The sequence below is a fragment of the Somniosus microcephalus genome, unplaced genomic scaffold, assembly GCF_052327205.1.
Source record: "Somniosus microcephalus isolate GS21.2 unplaced genomic scaffold, FLI_Smic_1.0 unresolved_chr3, whole genome shotgun sequence".
In the NCBI taxonomy this organism is placed as follows: Eukaryota; Metazoa; Chordata; class Chondrichthyes; order Squaliformes; family Somniosidae; genus Somniosus; species Somniosus microcephalus.
Genome location: NW_028225181.1, coordinates 46445300 through 46466150, shown reverse-complemented (window position 1 = coordinate 46466150; position 20851 = coordinate 46445300). Strand labels below are relative to the sequence as shown.

The window sequence follows — 20851 nt, the reverse complement described above, 5'->3', positions numbered from 1 at the left end:
AAGCCCCTCGAACCCCCATTACCCCTTGAACCCCCCGTACAGTGACACCACCAGCCCCTTGAACCTCCCATTACCACTCGAACACCCCGTACAGTGACCGCCAGCCCCTCGAACCCCCCATTACCCCTCGAACCCCCGTACACTGACCGCCAGCCCCTCAAACCCCCCATTACCCCTCGAACCCCCCGTACAGTGACCGCCAGCCCCTCGAACCCCCCATTACCCCTCGAACCACCCGTACAGTGACCGCCAGCTCCTCGAACCCCCCGTACACTGACCGCCAGCCTCGAACCCCCCATTACCCCTCGAACACCCCGTACAGTGACCACCAGCCCCTCGAACCCCCCATTTCCCCTCGAACACCCCGTACAGTGACCGCCAACCCCTCGAACCTCCCATTACCCCTCGAACACCCCGTACACTGACTGCCAGCCCCTCGAACCTCCCATTACCCCTCGAACACCCCGTACACTGACCGCCAACCCCTCGAACCTCCCATTACCCCTCGAACACCCCTGTACAGTGACCGCCAGCCCCTCGAACCTCCCATTACCCCTCGAACACCCCGTACAGTGACCGCCAGCCCCTCGAACCCCCCATTACCCCTCGAACACCCCGTACAGTTACCGCCAGCCCCTCGAACCCCCCATTACCCCTCGACCCCCCGTACAGTGACCGCCAGCCCCTCGAACATCCCATTACACCTCGAACCCCCCGTACAGTGACCGCCAGCCCCTCGAACATCCCATTACACCTCGAACCCCACGTACAGTGACCGCCAGCCCCTCGAACCCCCATTACACCTCAAACCCACCCGTACAGTGACCATAAGCCCCTTGACCCCCCATTACCCCTCGAACACCCCGTACTGTGACCGTAAGCCCCTCGAATCCCCGGTACAGTGACCACCAGTCCGTCGAACCTCCCATTACCACTCGAACACCCCGTACAGTGACCGCCAGCCCCTCGAACCCCCCATTACCCCTCGAACACCCCGTACCGTGACCGTCAGCCCCTCGAACCCCCCATTACCCCTCGAACCGCCCCATTACCCCTCAAACCCTCCCCGTACAGTGACCGCCAGCCCCTCGAACCCACCATTACCCCTCGAACACCCCGTACAGTGACCGCCAGCCCCTCGAACCTCCCATTACCCCTCGAACACCCCATACAGTGACCGCCAGCCCGTCTAACCCCCCATAACCCCTCAAACTCCCACTGAACAGTGACCGTCAGCCCCTCGATCCCCCCATTACCCGTCTATCCACCCCGTACAGTGACCGCCAGCCCCTCGAACCCCCCGTAGTGACCACCAGCCCCTCGAACCCCCCATTACCCCTCAAACCCACCCATAGAGACCGCCAGCCCCTTGAACCTCCCATTACCCCTCGAACCCCCCGTACAGTGAACGCCAGCCTCTCGAACCCCCCCATTAACCCTCAAACCCCCCGTACAGTGACCGCCAGCCCCTCGAACCCCCCGTACAGTGACCGCCAGCCCGTCTAACCCCCCATAACCCCTCAAACTCCCACTGTACAGTGACCGTCAGCCCCTCGATCCCCCCATTACCCGTCTATCCACCCCGTACAGTGACCGCCAGCCCCTCGAACCCCCCATTACCCCTCGAACCCCCCGTAGTGACCACCAGCCCCTCGAACCCCCCATTACCCCTCAAACCCACCCATAGAGACCGCCAGCCCCTTGAACCTCCCATTACCCCTCGAACCCCCGTACAGTGAACGCCAGCCTCTCGAACCCCCCATTACCCCTCGAACCCCCCGTACAGTGACCGCCAGCCCCTCGAATCCCCCATTACCCTCGAACCCCCGTACAGTGACCGCCAGCCTCTTGAACCGCCCATTACCCCTTGAACCCCCCGTACAGTGACCACCAGCCCCTTGAACCTCCCATTACCACTCGAACACCCCGTACAGTGACCGCCAGCCCCTCGAACCCCCCATTACCCCTCGAACCCCCGTACAGTGACCGCCAGCCCCTCAAACCCCCCATTACCCCTCGAACCCCCCGTACAGTGACCGCCAGCCCCTCGAACCCCCATTACCCCTCGAACCCCCCGTACAGTGACCGCCAGCTCCTCGAACCCCCCGTACACTGACCGCCAGCCTCAAACCCCCCATTACCCCCTCGAACACCCCGTACAGTGACCACCAGCCCCTCGAACCCCCCATTTCCCCTCGAACACCCCGTACAGTGACCGCCAACCCCTCGAACCTCCCATTACCCCTCGAACACCCCCGTACACTGACCGCCAGCCCCTCGAACCTCCCATTACCCCTCGAACACCCCGTACACTGACCGCCAACCCCTCGAACCTCCCATTACCCCTCGAACACCCCTGTACAGTGACCGCCAGCCCCTCGAACCTCCCATTACCCCTCGAACACCCCGTACAGTGACCGCCAGCCCCTCGAACCCCCCATTACCCCTCGAACACCCCGTACAGTGACCGCCAGCCCCTCGAACCCCCCATTACCCCTCGAACCCCCTGTACAGTGACCGCCAGCCCCTCGAACACCCCGTACAGTGACCACCAGCCCCTCGAACCCCCCATTACCCCTCAAACCCCCCGTACAGTGACCGCCAGCCCCTCGAACCCCCCGTACAGTGACCGCCAGCCCGTCTAACCCCCCATAACCCCTCAAACTCCCACTGTACAGTGACCGTCAGCGCCCCTCGATCCCCCCATTACCCGTCTATCCACGCCGTACAGTGACCGCCAGCCCCTCGAACCCCCCATTACCCCTCGAACCCCCCGTAGTGACCACCAGCCCCTCGAACCCCCCATTACCCCTCAAACCCACCCATAGAGACCGCCAGCCCCTTGAACCTCCCATTACCCCTCGAACCCCCCGTACAGTGAACGCCAGCCTCTCGAACCCCCCATTACCCCTCGAACCCCCCGTACAGTGACCGCCAGCCCCTCGAATCCCCCATTACCCCTCGAACCCCCGTACAGTGACCGCCAGCCTCTTGAACCGCCCATTACCCCTTGAACCCCCCGTACAGTGACCACCAGCCCCTTGAACCTCCCATTACCACTCGAACACCCCGTACAGTGACCGCCAGCCCCTCGAACCCCCCATTACCCCTCGAACCCCCGTACAGTGACCGCCAGCCCCTCAAACCCCCCATTACCCCTCGAACCCCCCGTACAGTGACCGCCAGCCCCTCGAACCCCCCATTACCCCTCGAACCCCCCGTACAGTGACCGCCAGCTCCTCGAACCCCCCGTACACTGACCGCCAGCCTCAAACCCCCCATTACTCCTCGAACACCCCGTACAGTGACCACCAGCCCCTCGAACCCCCCATTTCCCCTCGAACACCCCGTACAGTGACCGCCAACCCCTCGAACCTCCCATTACCCCTCGAACACCCCGTACACTGACCGCCAGCCCCTCGAACCTCCCATTACCCCTCGAACACCCCTGTACACTGACCGCCAACCCCTCGAACCTCCCATTACCCCTCGAACACCCCTGTACAGTGACCGCCAGCCCCTCGAACCTCCCATTACCCCTCGAACACCCCGTACAGTGACCGCCAGCCCCTCGAACCCCCCCATTACCCCTCGAACACCCCGTACAGTGACCGCCAGCCCCTCGAACCCCCCATTACCCCTCGAACCCCCTGTACAGTGACCGCCAGCCCCTCGAACACCCCGTACAGTGACCACCAGCCCCTCGAACCCCCCCATTACCCCTCAAACCCTCCGTACAGTGACCGCCAGCCCCTCGAACCCCCCATTACCCTCGAACCCCCCGTACAGTGACCGCCAGCCCCTCGAACATCCCATTACACCTCGAACCCCCCGTACAGTGACCGCCAGCCCCTCGAACATCCCATTACACCTCGAACCCCACGTACAGTGACCGCCAGCCCCTCGAACCCCCATTACACCTCAAACCCACCCGTACAGTGACCATAAGCCCCTTGACCCCCCATTACCCCTCGAACACCCCGTACTGTGACCGTAAGCCCCTCGAACCCCCGGTACAGTGACCACCAGCCCGTCGAACCTCCCATTACCACTCGAACACCCCGTACAGTGACCGCCAGCCCCTCGAACCCCCCATTACCCCTCGAACACCCCGTACCGTGACCGTCAGCCCCTCGAACCCCCCATTACCCCTCGAACCGCCCCATTACCCCTCAAACCCTCCCCGTACAGTGACCGCCAGCCCCTCGAACCCACCATTACCCCTCGAACACCCCGTACAGTGACCGCCAGCCCCTCGAACCTCCCATTACCCCTCGAACACCCCATACAGTGACCGCCAGCCCGTCTAACCCCCCATTACCCCTCAAACTCCCACTGTACAGTGACCGTCAGCCCCTCGATCCCCCCATTACCCGTCTATCCACCCCGTACAGTGACCGCCAGCCCCTCGAACCCCCCGTACAGTGACCACCAGCCCCTCGAACCCCCCATTACCCCTCAAACCCACCCATAGAGACCGCCAGCCCCTTGAACCTCCCATTACCCCTCGAACCCCCGTACAGTGAACGCCAGCCTCTCGAACCCCCCATTACCCCTCGAACCCCCCGTACAGTGACCGCCAGCCCCTCGAATCCCCCATTACCCCTCGAACCCCCGTACAGTGACCGCCAGCCTCTTGAACCGCCCATTACCCCTCGAACCCCCTGTAGTGACCACCAGCCCCTCGAACCTCCCATTACCCCTCGAACCCCCGTACACTGACCGCGAGCCCCTCGAACCCCCCATAACCCCTCGAACCCCCCGTACAGTGACCGCCAGCCCCTCAAACCTCCCATTACACCTCGAACCCCACGTACAGTGACCGCCAGCCCCTCGAGCCTCCCATTGCACCTCGAACACCCCGTACAGTGACCGCCAGCCCCTCGAACCCCCCATTACCCCTCGAACACACCGTAGTGACCGCCAGCCCCTCGAACCCCCCATTACCCCTCAAACACCCCGTACAGTGACCGCCAGCCCCTCGAAACCCCCATTACCCCTCGAACACCCTGTACAGTGAGCACCAGCCCCTCGCACCCATTACCCCTCGAACACCCCGTACAGTGACCGCCAACCCCTCGAACCTCCCATTACCCCTCGAACACCCCGTACACTGACCGCCAGCCCCTCGAACCTCCCATTACCCCTCGAACACCCCGTACACTGACCGCCAACCCCTCGAACCTCCCATTACCCCTCGAACACCCCTGTACAGTGACCGCCAGCCCCTCGAACCTCCCATTACCCCTCGAACACCCCGTAGTGACCGCCAGCCCCTCGAACCCCCCATTACCGCTCGAACACCCCGTACAGTGACCGCCAGCCCCTCGAACCCCCCATTACCCCTCGAACCCCCTGTACAGTGACCGCCAGCCCCTCGAACACCCCGTACAGTGACCACCAGCCCCTCGAACCCCCCATTACCCCTCGAACCCCCCGTACAGTGACCGCCAGCCCCTCGAACCCCCGTACAGTGGCCGCCAGCCCCTCGAACATCCCATTACACCTCGAACCCCCCGTACAGTGACCGCCAGCCCCTCGAACATCCCATTACACCTCGAACCCCACGTACAGTGACCGCCAGCCCCTCGAACCCCCATTACACCTCAAACCCACCCGTACAGTGACCATAAGCCCCTTGACCCCCCATTACCCCTCGAACACCCCGTACTGTGACCGTAAGCCCCTCGAACCCCCGGTACAGTGACCACCAGCCCGTCGAACCTCCCATTACCACTCGAACACCCCGTACAGTGACCGCCAGCCCCTCGAACCCCCCATTACCCCTCGAACCACCCGTACACTGACCGCCAACCCCTCGAACCTCCCATTACCCCTTGAACACCCCAGTGACCACCAGCCCCTCGAACCCCCCATTACCCCTCGAACACCCCGTACCGTGACCGTCAGCCCCTCGAACCCCACATTACCCCTCGAACCGCCCATTATCCCTCGAACCCCCCGGTACAGAGACCGCCAGCCCCACGAACCCCCCATTACCCCTCGAACCCCCCCATTACCCCTCAAACCCTCCCCGTACAGTGACCGCCAGCCCCTCGAACCCACCATTACCCCTCGAACACCCCGTACAGTGACCGCCAGCCCCTCGAACCTCCCATTACCCCTCGAACACCCCATACAGTGACCGCCAGCCCGTCTAACCCCCCATTACCCCTCAAACCCACCCATAGAGACCGTCAGCCCCTCGAACCCCACATTACCCCTCGAACCCCCCATTACCCCTCGAACCCCCCGTACAGTGACCGCCAGCCCCTCGAATCCCCCATTACCCCTCGAACCCCCGTACAGTGACCGCCAGCCTCTTGAACCGCCCATTACCCCTCGAACCCCCTGTACAGTGACCACCAGCCCCTCGAACCCCCCATAACCCCTTGAACCCCCCGTACAGTGACCGCCAGCCCCTCAAACCTCCCATTACACCTCGAACCCCACGTACAGTCACCGCCAGCCCCTCGAACCTCCCATTGCACCTCGAACCCCACGTAGTGACCGCCAGCCCCTCGAACCCCCCATTACACCTCGAACACCCCGTACAGTGACCGCCAGCCCCTCGAACCCCCCATTACCTCTCGAACACCCCGTAGTGAACGCCAGCCACTCCAACCCCCCATTACCCCTCGAACACACCGTACAGTGACCGCCAGCCCCTCGAACCCCCCATTACCTCTCGAACACCCCGTAGTGAACGCCAGCCACTCCAACCCCCCATTACCCCTCGAACACCCCGTACAGTGACCGCCAGCCCCTCGAAACCCCCATTACCCCTCGAACACCCTGTACAGTGAGCACCAGCCCCTCGCACCCATTACCCCTCGAACACCCCGTACAGTGACCGCCAACCCCTCGAACCTCCCATTACCCCTCGAACACCCCGTACACTGACCGCCAGCCCCTCGAACCTCCCATTACCCCTCGAACACCCCGTACACTGACCGCCAGCCCCTCGAACCCCCCATTACCGCTCGAACACCCCGTACAGTGACCGCCAGCCCCTCGAACCCCCCATTACCCCTCGAACCCCCTGTACAGTGACCGCCAGCCCCTCGAACACCCCGTACAGTGACCAGCAGCCCCTCGAACCCCCCATTACCCCTCGAACCCCCCGTACAGTGACCGCCAGCCCCTCGAACCCCCCAATACCCCTCGAACCCCCCGTACAGTGACCACCAGCCCCTCGAACATCCCATTACACCTCGAACCCCCCGTACAGTGACCGCCAGCCCCTCGAACATCCCATTACACCTCGAACCCCACGTACAGTGACCGCCAGCCCCTCGAACCCCCATTACACCTCAAACCCACCCGTACAGTGACCATAAGCCCCTTGACCCCCCATTACCCCTCGAACACCCCGTACTGTGACCGTAAGCCCCTCGAACCCCCGGTACAGTGACCACCAGCCCGTCGAACCTCCCATTACCACTTGAACACCCCGTACAGTGACCGCCAGCCCCTCGAACCCCCCATTACCCCTCGAACACCCCACAGTGAACACCAGCCCCTCGAACCCCCCATTACCCCTCGAACACCCCGTACCGTGACCGTCAGCCCCTCGAACCCCCCATTACCCCTCAAACCCCCCATTACCCCTCAAACCCTCCCCGTACAGTGACCGCCAGCCCCTCGAACCCACCATTACCCCTCGAACACCCCGTACAGTGACCGCCAGCCCCTCGAACCTCCCATTACCCCTTGAACACCCCGTACAGTGACCGCCAGCCCGTCTAACCCCCCATTACCCCTCAAACTCCCACTGTACAGTGACCGTCAGCCCCTCGATCCCCCCATTACCCGTCTATCCACCCCGTACAGTGACCGCCAGCCCTTCGAACCCCCCATTACCCCTCGAACCCCCCGTACAGTGACCGCCAGCCCCTCGAACCCCCCATTACCCCTCGAACCCCCCGTACAGTGACCACCAGCCCCTCGAACCCCCCATTACCCCTCAAACCCCCCGTACAGTGACCGCCAGCCCCTCGAATCCCCCATTACCCCTCGAACCCCCGTACAGTGACCGCCAGCCCCTCGAACCCCCTGTACAGTGACCACCAGCCCCTCGAACCTCCCATTACCCCTCGAACCCCCGTACACTGACCGCGAGCCCCTCGAACCCCCCGTACAGTGACCGCCAGCCCCTCGAACCTCCCATTACACCTCGAACCCCACGTACAGTGACCGCCAGCCCCTCGAACCTCCCATTGCACCTCGAACCCCACGTAGTGACCGCCAGCCCCTCGAACCCCCCATTACCCCTCGAACACCCCGTACAGTGACCGCCAGCCTCTCGAACCCATTACACCTCGAAAACCCCGTAGTGACCGCCAGCCCCTCGAACCCCCCATTACCTCTCGAACACCCCGTAGTGAACGCCAGCCCCTCCAACCCCCCCATTACCCCTCGAACACACCGTACAGTGACCGCCAGCCCCTCGAACCCCCCATTACCCATCGAACACCCCGTACAGTGACCGCCAGCCCCTCGAAACCCCCATTACCCCTCGAACACCCTGTACAGTGACCACCAGCCCCTCGAACACCCCCATTACCCCTCGAACACCCCGTACAGTGACCGCCAGCCCCTCGAACCCATTACCCCTCGAACACCCCGTACAGTGACCGCCAGCCCCTTGAACCCCCCATTACCCCTCGAACACCCCGTACACTGACCGGCAGCCCGTCGAACCCCCCATTACCCCTCGAACACCCCCACCCTGCCCTACATACCTGTGCTTCAGCTCGTCCCGCTCCCGCTTCACCTTGGCCAGTACGTTGTAGAGGGCCCGGATTTCGGGGGTGATGGTGTCGATCTGCACGCCCACCCCGCTCTCCTCCGCCGCCGCCCCAGCCCGCCGCCGCCACTGTCCCCGCATCCCCCAGCTCTCGCCCTGGCCCGGCGGCGGGGCGGACGGCAACGCCTCGGGACCGGGGATGGGGGGACCGAGCCCGGCGCCGCGGGGCTGGCTGTAACTCCAGAGCCCGGGGTAGTAGGTGGAGGTGGAGGAGGAGGAGCAGCCCAGGCTCGGGGCCTGGGGCCTGGCGGAGGAGCAGCCCAGGGAGGGGCTCCAGGCCAGGCCCGAGGCTTGGGGCGGGCCCAGGGGCAGGGGGCAGCCGGTCTGCACGGCCTGGTGGCGGGTGGAGGGGCCGGGCGAGGCCCCAGGCCCGGCCTCCAGCAGCTGCTTCTCCAGCAGCCGGTTGCGGCGCTCCAGCTCGTGCACCTTGGCCAGGAAGCAGCGGAAGCGCAGGTTGAGGGTCTTGAGGACGCTGATGTTGGTGCCCAGGTGGTTGCGGAGGGCCATGCTGGGCCCAGGCCCCGGGCCCAGCCCCAGCGGGTCGCCCAGGCACGACTCCGGGGACAGCGGCTCGACCGCCGGCAGCAGTAGCAGGTTCGGCCCGAACAGCGAGTTCATGGTATCTGGAGGTGGAGGAGGAGGAGATCCCAGACAGAGAGAGGGGGAGGGTTCAGGGGGGAGGGGCTGAGGGAGAGAGAGAGTGAGAGTGAGACAGAGAGAGAGAGTGAGAGAGAGGATATATCTGTTTATACACTGTATGAATAGATCTGCGTTTATGTGTTCAACCATAAATGTTTTTCGATGCTTTGGCAACATAAGATGTACCTTGTCATGCCAATAAAGCGATTTGAATTGAATTGAGAGAGAGACAGAGTGAGAGAGAGACAGAGAGAGTGAGAGAGAGACAGAGCGAGTGAGAGAGAGAGTGAGAGAGACAGAGAGAGTGAGAGAGACAGAGAGAGTGAGAGTGAGACAGAGTGAGAGAGACAGTGAGAGTGAGAGAGACAGTGAGAGAGAGAGAGAGTGAAAGTGAGACAGAGAGAGAGAGTGAGAGAGACAGAGAGAGTGAGAGAGAGAGTGAGAGAGAGTGAGAGAGAGACAGTGAGAGAGAGAGAGACAGAGTGAGAGAGAGAGAGACAGAGAGAGTGAGAGAGGACACCCCAGCCTATGTGATCCACAACACCAACAGGGAGATCGACACGAGATGTACTGCCCTCCCCAACGTCCACCTAGCCCATCACCCAAACATCAACACAAGGGACCTCTATGACGGAATACATCTACTCAAACAGCGGATGTGGATCTTCGCAAAAAACCTCATAAACACTGCCAAAAGACGCACCCCTCCCACCCCCTCTACCATTGGGAGCCCTAACCCAAACAGGACCACCACTGTCCCCCACCCCCCTATACAAAACCAGCAACAGAACCGTGCTATTGTACCTGACCCCAGACCCCCCTCTAGACCACAGACTGTAGACCAAGAACTGAGAAAGATCATGACGATGATAAGCACCCTGATGGAAAGCCGGAGAAGAATGTACTAAATTATTATTATTGTTATTTTATTATTACTATTATTAGATAGCAGTATGTGCATGCCTTATGGAATTTATACTAAATCGTCATTTAGCATTATATAAACTAGTGTTTTCACACCCGTCCCACAAAATAGGTCCATTTTATTTCGTTTTTTTGAACTATATAGATGCGTTCTTTCCACATAAGCTGCTGGAATATCCAGGGTCTCCGCTCCTCAACTTTTGGGATGAAGAGTACAGACCCTGAATTCCTAAAATCTATAAAAGACATTGATATAATTGTGTTAACAGAAACATGGTGTCAAAAGGACGTGCCCACCCACTGTCCTCCAATGTACCATGAAATCATTGTGCCCTCAGTAAAGAACACTAAGACACGCAAGGGCAGAACCTCCGGGGGAATCTTGGTGTGGTATAAAGGAGAACTGGACAAACACATCTCACCGATAAAACAGGGGAAATCACATGTATGGCTAAAATTAGATAAAAATATAGGAATAGCAAAAAAAATGTCTACTTATGTGCAATCTACATACCTCCAATAGATTCGCCATATTTTGAAGAGGAGTTATTTGATACTCTCCACATGGAAATCAGCCATTTCCAGGCCCAAGGAAATGTGCTACTATGTGGGGACCTAAATGCAAGGACCGGATGTGAACCTGACTTCATAGACCCACAGGGCAACAACCATGTGTTTGGCCAGACCCCTTTATATGTCACACCAGCCATCGCAAATCGGAACAACCTTGACTGTGAAATAAATAAAAGCGGTAGGGAGGTAGTGCAACTCTGCCGAGCCTTAGGCCTGTACATAGTTAACAGTAGGTTCAGAGGGGACTCCTTAGGGAGACTCACATATTCCTCAACTCTTGGGTCTAGTGTGGTGGATTATACAATCAATGACCTGGACCCCTGCGATATCAACGCATTCACTGTCAGGCAGCAATCCCCCCTCTCAGACCATAACCAAATAAATGTGTACCTTAAACTTTCTGCCCAAACTACAGACACAAAAAAGGAACCCAGTAAGCTCCATAAAATAAACCAGACATACAAATGGGCCCCAGACAGTGGAGATAAATTCATCACAGCACTAAATTCACCTGATCTCACAAGTAAAATATCAAAATTTAAAGAAAATCTATATGAGATCACCAGAGATGGTGTAAACATGGCCATAGATGATACAAATATGATCTTCCATGAGGCAGCTGTAGAAGCCGACCTTGTGAAACAGAAGAGGAAACGTTACAAAAGATAAAAAAATGAGAAATGGTTTGATCACGAATGCAAAAATGCCAGAAAAGACCTGAGAAAAATATCAAACCAAAAGCATCGCCAACCAAACAATCCAGACCTACGTATTAGATACAATGAGACCCTCAAAAGATATAAACACACCATTAGGAACAAAACACAAAATTATACCCACAAAAGACTCGAAGAAATTGAAAACTCCATTAATCAAAATCAATTCTGGGATATGTGGAATAACCTGAGTACAACACAATTGCAAGCATTACCAATCCAAGATGGCGACATCTGGAGAACACATTTTGAAAACCTCTACAAAGACATCCCAATAAACGAAACAAACCCAAGTCAACATCATGTCACAGAAAAACTCCACACATTAGAAGCAACAATTAAAGACAACCAAAACCCTCTAGACTCCCCAATCACTTGGAAAGAACTGGCCACAAAAACAAAATCTCTCCACCTAAAGAAAGCCTGTGGTCCAGACAACATCAAAAATGAAATGCTCAAGTTCAGCAATATGGAGATGCAGGGTGCTGTACTCAAGTTATTCAACATCATATTACGTTCAGGCTGTTTTCCCGATATCTGGTGCCAAGGACTCATCTCTTCCATATATAAAAGTGGAAACAAATCAGACCCAAATAACTACCGTGGCATTTGTGTCAACAGTTGTCTAGGGAAGTTATTCTGCAGTATTCTAAATAGTAGATTGCTGGATTTTCTTAACAAACATAATATCCTTAGAAAAAATCAAATAGGCTTTCTTCCAAAACACCGCACCACCGACCATATCTATACCCTTCACACTCTCATTGAAAAACATATACACCAAACAAAAAATGGGAAAATATTCGCTTGTTTCATTGACTTCAAGAAAGCTTTTGACTCTATCTGGCACGAAGGGCTCTATTACAAACTTCTTCAGTGTGGAATAGGGGGCAAAGTCTATGACCTTATTAAATCAATGTATCTGAAAAATAAATGCGGTGTCAAAATTGGAGACAAACGCACCGGTTTCTTCACCCAGAGAAGAGGCGTCCGGCAGGGCTGCAATTTGAGCCTGACCCTGTTCAACATATACATAAATGAGTTAGCAGGCATGCTGGAGCAAAGCGAGTCACCGGGTCTCTGTCTCCTAGATGGGGAAGTGAGGTCCCTGTTCTATGCGGACGACCTGGTTCTGCTGTCTCCCACAGAACAAGGATTACAGCAACAATTAGACCTACTCGACAAATACTGCCAAAATTGGGCCCTCAGTAAATCTAAAGAAAACCAACATCATGATTTTTCAAAAAAGGCCCAGATGTCAGGAAAACAAATACCAGTTTACTCTCATTGATACCATCATAGGACACACTATGAGCTACACCTACCTTGGTCTAACCATCACAGCATCAGGGAGCTTCAGCATAGCAGTGAATGCACTAAAAGGAAAAGCCCGAAGAGCCCTATATGCAATAAAAAGAAAATTCTACAACATCCAAATTCCAATCAAAATCTGGCTCAAAATATTTGACAGCATAATCCTGCCGATTGCGCTGTACGGTAGTGAAGTATGGGGCCCACTCAATCACCATAGCTACACTAAATGGGAAAAACACACAATAGAAGCCCTACATGCAGAATTTTGCCGAAGCATTCTTCGCACCCAAAGGAAAACACCAACAAATGCATGTAGAGCCAAACTAGGCAGATACCCACTGATAATAAACATCCAAAAACGAGCACTAAACTTTCTAAATCACCTCAAATCTAGTTCCCCAGACACCCTTCATTTTAAAGCCCTCCAGACCCAAGAGCTGAACCCAGAAATGAGTCCCCTGAGTCAGCTGCTACTGAAATTAAGTACTCCTACTCAGCCGGACCCTGACCAGTCCCAGACCAACACTGCCCTCCAAACACCAATCCGAGTGAACCAAATCATTAAACAATGCAAAGAAACCTACCTGTAACATTGGAACAAAATAACCAAAAGCCAAAGCAGATTAGAATGTTACCGGGCCCTAAAAAGAGAATATAAACTGTCAGACTATCTCTCGACCATCAGAGACACAAAACAGAGACAGACACTTACCAGGTACAGACTAAGCGACCACCAACTGGCAATTGAAAAAGGAAGGTACAAGAAATCCTGGCAGCCTAGAGAGAATAGAATATGTGATCAATGTCTGGCCGGCGAGGTTGAGACAGAGATGCACTTCCTCCTAAAATGCGAAAAATTCAACAAAACAAGAAACATATATTTTGACAAGCTCAGCCAAACAACCCCAGATTTCAAAGAATTGGATGACCTGTCAAAATTAAGATTAGCCCTGGGAGAAGGAGACAGACCATACCTTGGTGCCCAATATGTAACAACATGTCACAACCTGAGGAACAGTGAGGGACTAACGAGCACACCTATAGCATATATAAACATTAAGAATGTTTAAATCAATACCGAATGTACCCAACGACTGTTTAAAAATTAATACTGAATGTACCCAACGAGGGTCAATGACTGTTTAAATTAATATTGTCTGTACCCAACGAAGGTCAAAATTGTTTGACACCTACAGAATGTTGGAAAACTGTACTTTTTGTTATGTAAGCTTTGGCAATATGGTTCCCTGTAAACTTTCATGCCAATAAAGCATTTGAATTGAATTGAAAATTGAATTGAGAGACAAAGTGAGAGAGACAGAGAGAGAGAGTGAAAGAGAGAGAGAGAGAGGAGACAGAGTGAGAGAGAGAGAGAGAGAGAGAGACAGAGAGAGTGAGAGAGAGACAGAGACAGAGTGAGAGAGAGAGACAGAGAGTGAGAGAGAGACAGAGTGAGAGAGACAGAGAGAGAGAGAGTGAGAGAGAGACAGAGAGAGTGAGAGAGAGACAGAGTGAGAGAGACAGAGAGAGTGAGAGAGAGACAGAGAGAGTGAGAGAGAGACAGAGTGAGAGAGAGAGAGAGACAGAGAGAGTGAGAGAGAGACAGAGTGAGAGAGACAGAGAGAGAGAGAGAGAGAGAAACAAATAGACACAGAGAGAGAGAGAGACAGAGAGAGAGGAGAGGGAGATAGAAAGAGAGGGATAGAGAGAGTCAGAGAGAGAGACATAGAGAGAGACACAGAGAGGAGAGCGAGAGAGACAGAGAGAGACAGAGACAGAGAAACAGAGAGTGTCAGAGAGAGAGAGAGATAGAGACATGGAGAGGGAGAGAGATAGAGACATAGAGAGAGAGACACACGGAGAGCGACAGAGAGAGAGGCAAATAGATAGAGAGAGAGAGATAGAGTGACAGAGATAGAGAGAAACAGAGAGAGAGAGAGATGGAGAGAGAGAGGGAGAGAGAGATGGAGAGAGAGATGGAGAGAGACAGAGAGAGAGAAAGAGAGCTAGAGAGAGCGAGGAACACAGAGAGATAGAGAGAGACAGAGAGAGACACAGAGATAGAGAGAGACAGAGACAGAGAGAGACAGTTAGAGAGAGAGACAGAGAGAGTGAGAGATAGAGAGAAACAGATAGACAGAGAGAGAGAGAATCCTAAAATGCGAAAAATTCAACGAGACAAGAAACATATATTTTGACAAGCTCAGCTTTACAACCCCAGATTTCAAAGAATTGGATGACCTGTCAAAATTAAGAATAGTCCTGGGGGAGGGAGACAGACCATATCTTGGTGCCCAATATGTAACAACATGTCACAACCTGAGGAACATTGAGTGACTAACGAGCACACCCATAGCATATATACGCTAAAAATGTTTAAATCAATACCGAATGTACCCAATGACTGTTTTAAATTAATACTGAATGCACCCAACGAGGGTCAACGAATGTTTAAATTAATACTGTCTGTACCCAACGAGGGTCAAAAACGTTTGACACCTACAGAATGTTGGAAACCTGTACTTTTTGTTATGTAAGCTTTGGCAACATGGTTCCCTGTAAACTTTCATGCCAATAAAGCATTTGAATTGAAATTGAAATTGAATTGAATTGAATTGATTGACAGAGAGAGAGACAGAGAGAGACAGATAGAGAGAAACAGATAGAGAGAGTCGGAGAGAGATAGAGAGAGGTAGAGACATAGAGAGACAGATAGAGAGAGAGAGAGACAGGGAGAGAGAGATAGAGAGGAAGAGATAGACATAGAGAGAGAGAGACATAGAGAGAGAGACATAGAGAGAGAGAGAGACAGAGATAGAGGGAGATAGAGTGAGAGAGACAGAGAGAGAGAGAGAGACGGGGTCAGAGAGAGACAGAGAGAGAGGGGGAGAGAGAGAGACAAGGCCAGAGAGAGAGGGGGAGAGAGAGACAGAGATAGTGCGAGAGTGACAGAGAGAGAGACAGAGATAGTGAGAGAGAGAAAGCGAGACAGGGACAGAGAGAGACAGAGAGAGAGGGGGAGAGAGAGAGTGACCGAAAGAGAGACAGGGACAGAGAGAGACAGAGAGAGAGGGGGAGAGAGTGACAGAGATAGTGAGAGAGAGACAGAGATAGTGAGAGAGAGACAGAGAGAGAGACATAGAGAGAGAGACATAGAATATCCAAGGCCTACGCTCTTCTGTGTTTGGTTTTAAGAGCAGGACCTCAGAGTTCTTAGATGAAATCAAAGATCTAGACATTATCATTTTGCAAGAAACCTGGTGTAGAGGAGAAGGGTCCACTGGTTGTCCCCCTGGGTACACAGAGCTGGTGGTTCTCTCCAATAAACTGCCAGGAGTAACCCAGGGCAGAGACTCTGGAGGCATACTGATTTGGTTTAAAGCAGAGCTTAGGAATTACATTGAATTTATAAAAAAAAGGGCAAAAATCATCTATGGCTCAAGATTAAGAAAGACATCATTTCAACATGCAAGATGTTTTCATTTGTGCAATCTGTATCCCCCCTATAGAATCCCTGTACTTCAAAGAGGACACCTTCTCCAACATTGAGAGGGAGATTAACCATTACCAGGCCCATGGGAACGTGTTGATCTGTGGTGATCTCAACTCAAGAACTGGTGAAGAACCAGACTTTATCAGTACTCAGGGGAATAATTACATATTTGGGAATAACCATTTTGATCTCCCTTTTCATTCACACGGGAATAATTACGACAATCAGACAAATGCAAACGGAAAGCAGCTCCTGCAGCTCTGTCGAAGCCTGGGTCTGTACATTGTCAATGGTAGGTTCAGAGGGGTCTCTCTAGGAAGATCGACCTATTCTTCACCTCTTGGCATCAGCACCGTAAACTATATGATTACAGATCTGGACCCATTCTCTTTCAGAGCATTCACAGTCAAACCACTAACACCTCTGTCAGATCACAGCCAAATTACTGCGTATCTTAAAAGGACAGAAACAACCAACACAGAAACACAGCCCAGTAAGCTGTACATCATTAAAAAATCCTACAGATGGGCCCAAAACAGCACTGAAAAATACCAGAAAGCAATTAGCAGTCAATCAACTCAATCTCTCTTAGACACCTTTCTGGAAAACACATACACTCACAGTAAAGAAGGCGTAAACCGGGTAGTGAATAACCTAAATAATATTTTTGATAATCTGGCATCAATGTTGAACTTGAAATCTTCCAAGAGTAAATGCAAATCACAAAACCACGAAAAATGGTTTGATTCAGACTGCTATAACATGAGGAAAAAACTCAGAAAAATATGAAACCAAAAACACAGACAACCAGAAAATGAGGAACTACCCCTTGCTTATTGTCAGGCACTAACACAATACAAAAACATATTCAGAACCAAGAAAGAACAGTATATTAAGAATAAACTCAGCACCATTGAAGAATCTATTGATTCTGGGACAACTGGAATACATTATACAAAAAGCAACACGATGAATTGCCCATTCAAAATGGAGACATATGGGAAAACCATTTTGAAAAATTATACCAGAAAAACACACTAAGCCCAGAACAAGATCAAATATGTAAAAAATTGGAAAAGCTCGAACTCACCATAAAAGATTACCAAAAACCTTTAGACTCCTCAATAACTGAAAAAGAGCTATTTGAAAAACTCAAGGACCTGCGACCAAGAAAAGCCTGTGGTGCCGATGGCATCCTAAACGAGATGGGGAAACATCGAGAGAGACCGAGGGGAAACATCGAGAGAGACCGAGGGGAAACATCGAGAGAGACCGAGGGAAACATCGAGAGAGACCGAGGGGAAACATCGAGAGAGACCGAGGGGAAACATCGAGAGAGACCGAGGGAAACATCGAGAGAGACCGAGGGGAAACATCGAGAGAGACAGAGAGGAAACATCAAGAGAGATAGAGAGGAAACATCGAGGGAGAGAGAGAGAGGAAACATCGAGAGAGAGAGAGAGAGGAAACATCGAGAGAGAGAGGAAACATCGAGAGAGAGAGAGAGGAAACATCGAGGGAGAGAGAGAGGAAATATCGAGAGAGAAAGAGAGGAAACATCGAGAGAGACCGAGGGGAAACATCGAGAGAGAGAGAGGGGAAACATTGAGAGAGAGAGAGGGGAAACATCGAGAGAGACTGAAGGGAAACATCGAGAGAGACCGAGGGGAAACAGCGAGAGAGAGAGAGAGGAAACATCGAGAGAGAGAGGGGAAACATCGAGAGAGAGAGAGGGGAAACAACGAGAGAGAGAGAGAGGAAACATCGAGAGAGAGAGAGGGGAAACATCGAGAGAGACTGAGGGGAAAGATCGAGAGCGACTGAAGGGAAACATCGAGAGAGACCGAGGGGAAACATCGAGAGAGAGAGAGAGAGGAAACATCGAGAGAGACCGAGGGGAAACATGGAGAGAGAGAGGGAGGAAACATCGAGAGAGAGAGAGGGGAAACATCGAGAGAGACTGAGGGGAAAGATCGAGAGCGACTGAAGGGAAACATCGAGAGAGACCGAGGGGAAACATCGAGAGAGAGAGAGGGGAAACATCGAGAGAGGCCGAGGGGAAACATCGAGAGAGAGAGAGGGGAAACATCGAGAGAGACTGAAGGGAAACATCGAGAGACTGAGGGGAAAAATCGGGAGAGACTGAAGGGAAACATCGAGAGAGACAGAGGGGAAACATCATGAGAGACCGAGGGGAAACATTGAGAGAGAGAGAGAGGAAACGTCGAGAGAGAGAGAGGGGAAACATCGAGAGAGAGAGAGGAAACATCGAGAGAGACTGAGAGGAAACATCGAGAGAGAGAGGAAACATCGAGAGAGAGAGAGGGGAAAAATCGAGAGAGAGAGAGAGAGGAAACATCGAGAGAGAGAGAGGGGAAACCGAGAGAGAGAGAGAGGAAACATCGAGAGAGAGAGAGGGGAAACATCGAGAGAGAGAGAGGGGAAACATCGAGAGAGAGAGAGGACACATCAAGAGAGAGAAGCAGCACGGTGGCATAGTGGTTAGCACTGTTGCCTCACAGCGCCAGGGACCCGGGTTCGAATCCGGCCTCGGGTGACTGTCTGTGTGGAGTTTGCACATTCTCCCCGTGTTTGCATGGGTTTCCTCCGGGTGCTCCGGTTTCCTCCCACAGTCCAAAAGATGTGCGGGTTAGGTTGATTGGCTATGATAAATTGACCCTTAGTGTTAGGGGGATTAAATACGTGGGGTTACAGGGATAGGGTGGGATATGTGTTGGTGTAGGGGTTACGGGGATCGGGTGGGATATGTGTCGGTGCAGGCTCGATGGGCCGAAATGGCCTCTATCTGCATTGTGGGGTTTCTCTGATTTCTGTGATTTCTGTGAGAGGGGAAACATCGAGAGAGAGAGAGAGGAAACATCGAGAGAGAGAGGAAACATCGAGAGAGAAAGAGGGGAACATCGAGAGAGACCGAGGAGAAACATCGAGAGAGACTGTGAGGAAACTTCGAGAGAGAGAGGAAACATCGAGAGAGAGAGAGGGGAAACATCTGATGTGCCTCAATAATTCCGAGACTCGAAGTTAGCAGAACAAAAACAAGGCGTTTATTAACTTAGAAAGTAACACGTAAGAGAGAGAGATGTCTTCCTTCTGGAGACTGAGGCCAGACTGAAGCTAGCTTACAAACGGGGCCAGGTATGGGCGGAGCCCTACACACAGCACATTCCAGCACATTCCAGTATACAATACAGCACATTCCAGTACACAATACAATGAGGTCTGGGGGAAGGGAAATGACACTGAAACCGATCTCAGTCACAGGCAGTGGTGAATGGAATATTTCATCACATTCACCCCTTCTATAGATTTAGTCTGTTCGGGGATTTGATAGTCCTCTGCGACTGACGTGGCTGTTGCGGTGCCGCGGGTGTCAGCTGGGTGTCCCCGGTAGCCTCCTGGGTCTCTGCCGGGGGTGCCGCCAGGGTTGTTGGAGGGGTAGTTGGTGGGGGTGCCGTTGGTCGGTGTTCTTCCGGGGGTGATGAAAGAGTAGTGGGTGGGTAAGAGTTGCTGTGATCATCGTTGCCGCTATTGCTGTGGTTGTTGTCGATGCCGGCTGGGGCGACGTCTTTTATGGACACGGTGTCCTCCCTTCCGTCGGCGTGCCGGACATATGCGTATTGGGGGTTGGCGTGGAGTAGGTGTACTGGCTCCACGAGAGGGTCCGTCTTGTGGCCCCTCACATGCCTTCGCACGAGTACCGGACCTGGGGTGGAGAGCCATGATGGCATGGATACGCCTGAGGTGGATTTCCGGGGAAAGACAAACATTCGTTCATGAGGCGTGGTATTAGTGGCCGTACACAATAGCGACCGTGTCAAATGGAGCACATCCGAGAGGACTTCCTGCCAGCGGGAGATAGGGAGGCCCTTGGTCCTTAGAGCTAGAGTGACTGCTTTCCATACTGTCCCGTTCTCTCGCTCCACTTGGCCATTACCCCGGGGGTTGTAGCTGGTGGTACGGCTCGTGGCGATCCCCTTGGACAGCATGTACTGGCCTAGCTCTTCACTCATGAAGGACGCCCCCCTATCCGTATGGATGTAGCTCGGCATACCGAACAGGCAGAACAGGCTGTTGAGGCATTTAATGACCGTGGCGCTGGTCATGTCTGGGCAGGGGAAGGCGAATGGGAACCGGGAGTATTCGTCCACAATGTTCAGGAAGTAAACATTGTGGTCGACGGACGGGAGGGGGCCCTTGAAATCTAAGCTGAGCCGCTCAAAGGGCCGTGTAGCTTTGATTAAGTGGGCTCTATCTGGGTGGTAGAACCGAGGCTTGCACTCAGCGCAAGTGCGGCAGTTCCTGGTCAGGGACCGAACTTCCTCAATCGAGTAGGGTAAGTTACGGGACTTTATGAAGTGGAAC

The 20851-nt window shown here is 53.9% G+C and overlaps 1 protein-coding gene across 1 annotated transcript in view; it reads right to left on the bottom strand.

The window, feature by feature from the left end:
• Window positions 1–9487, bottom strand: part of LOC147091401 (non-homologous end joining factor IFFO1-like) — a 29406-nt gene extending 19919 nt beyond the window's left edge. The window contains exon 1 of the mRNA XM_085976587.1: window positions 8745–9487. Coding sequence (XP_085832713.1) covers window positions 8745–9427 — 683 coding nt within the window. The 5' untranslated portion in view covers window positions 9428–9487. The remainder of the gene's footprint in view (window positions 1–8744) is intronic.
• Between the last annotated feature and the right edge of the window lie 11364 nt (window positions 9488–20851).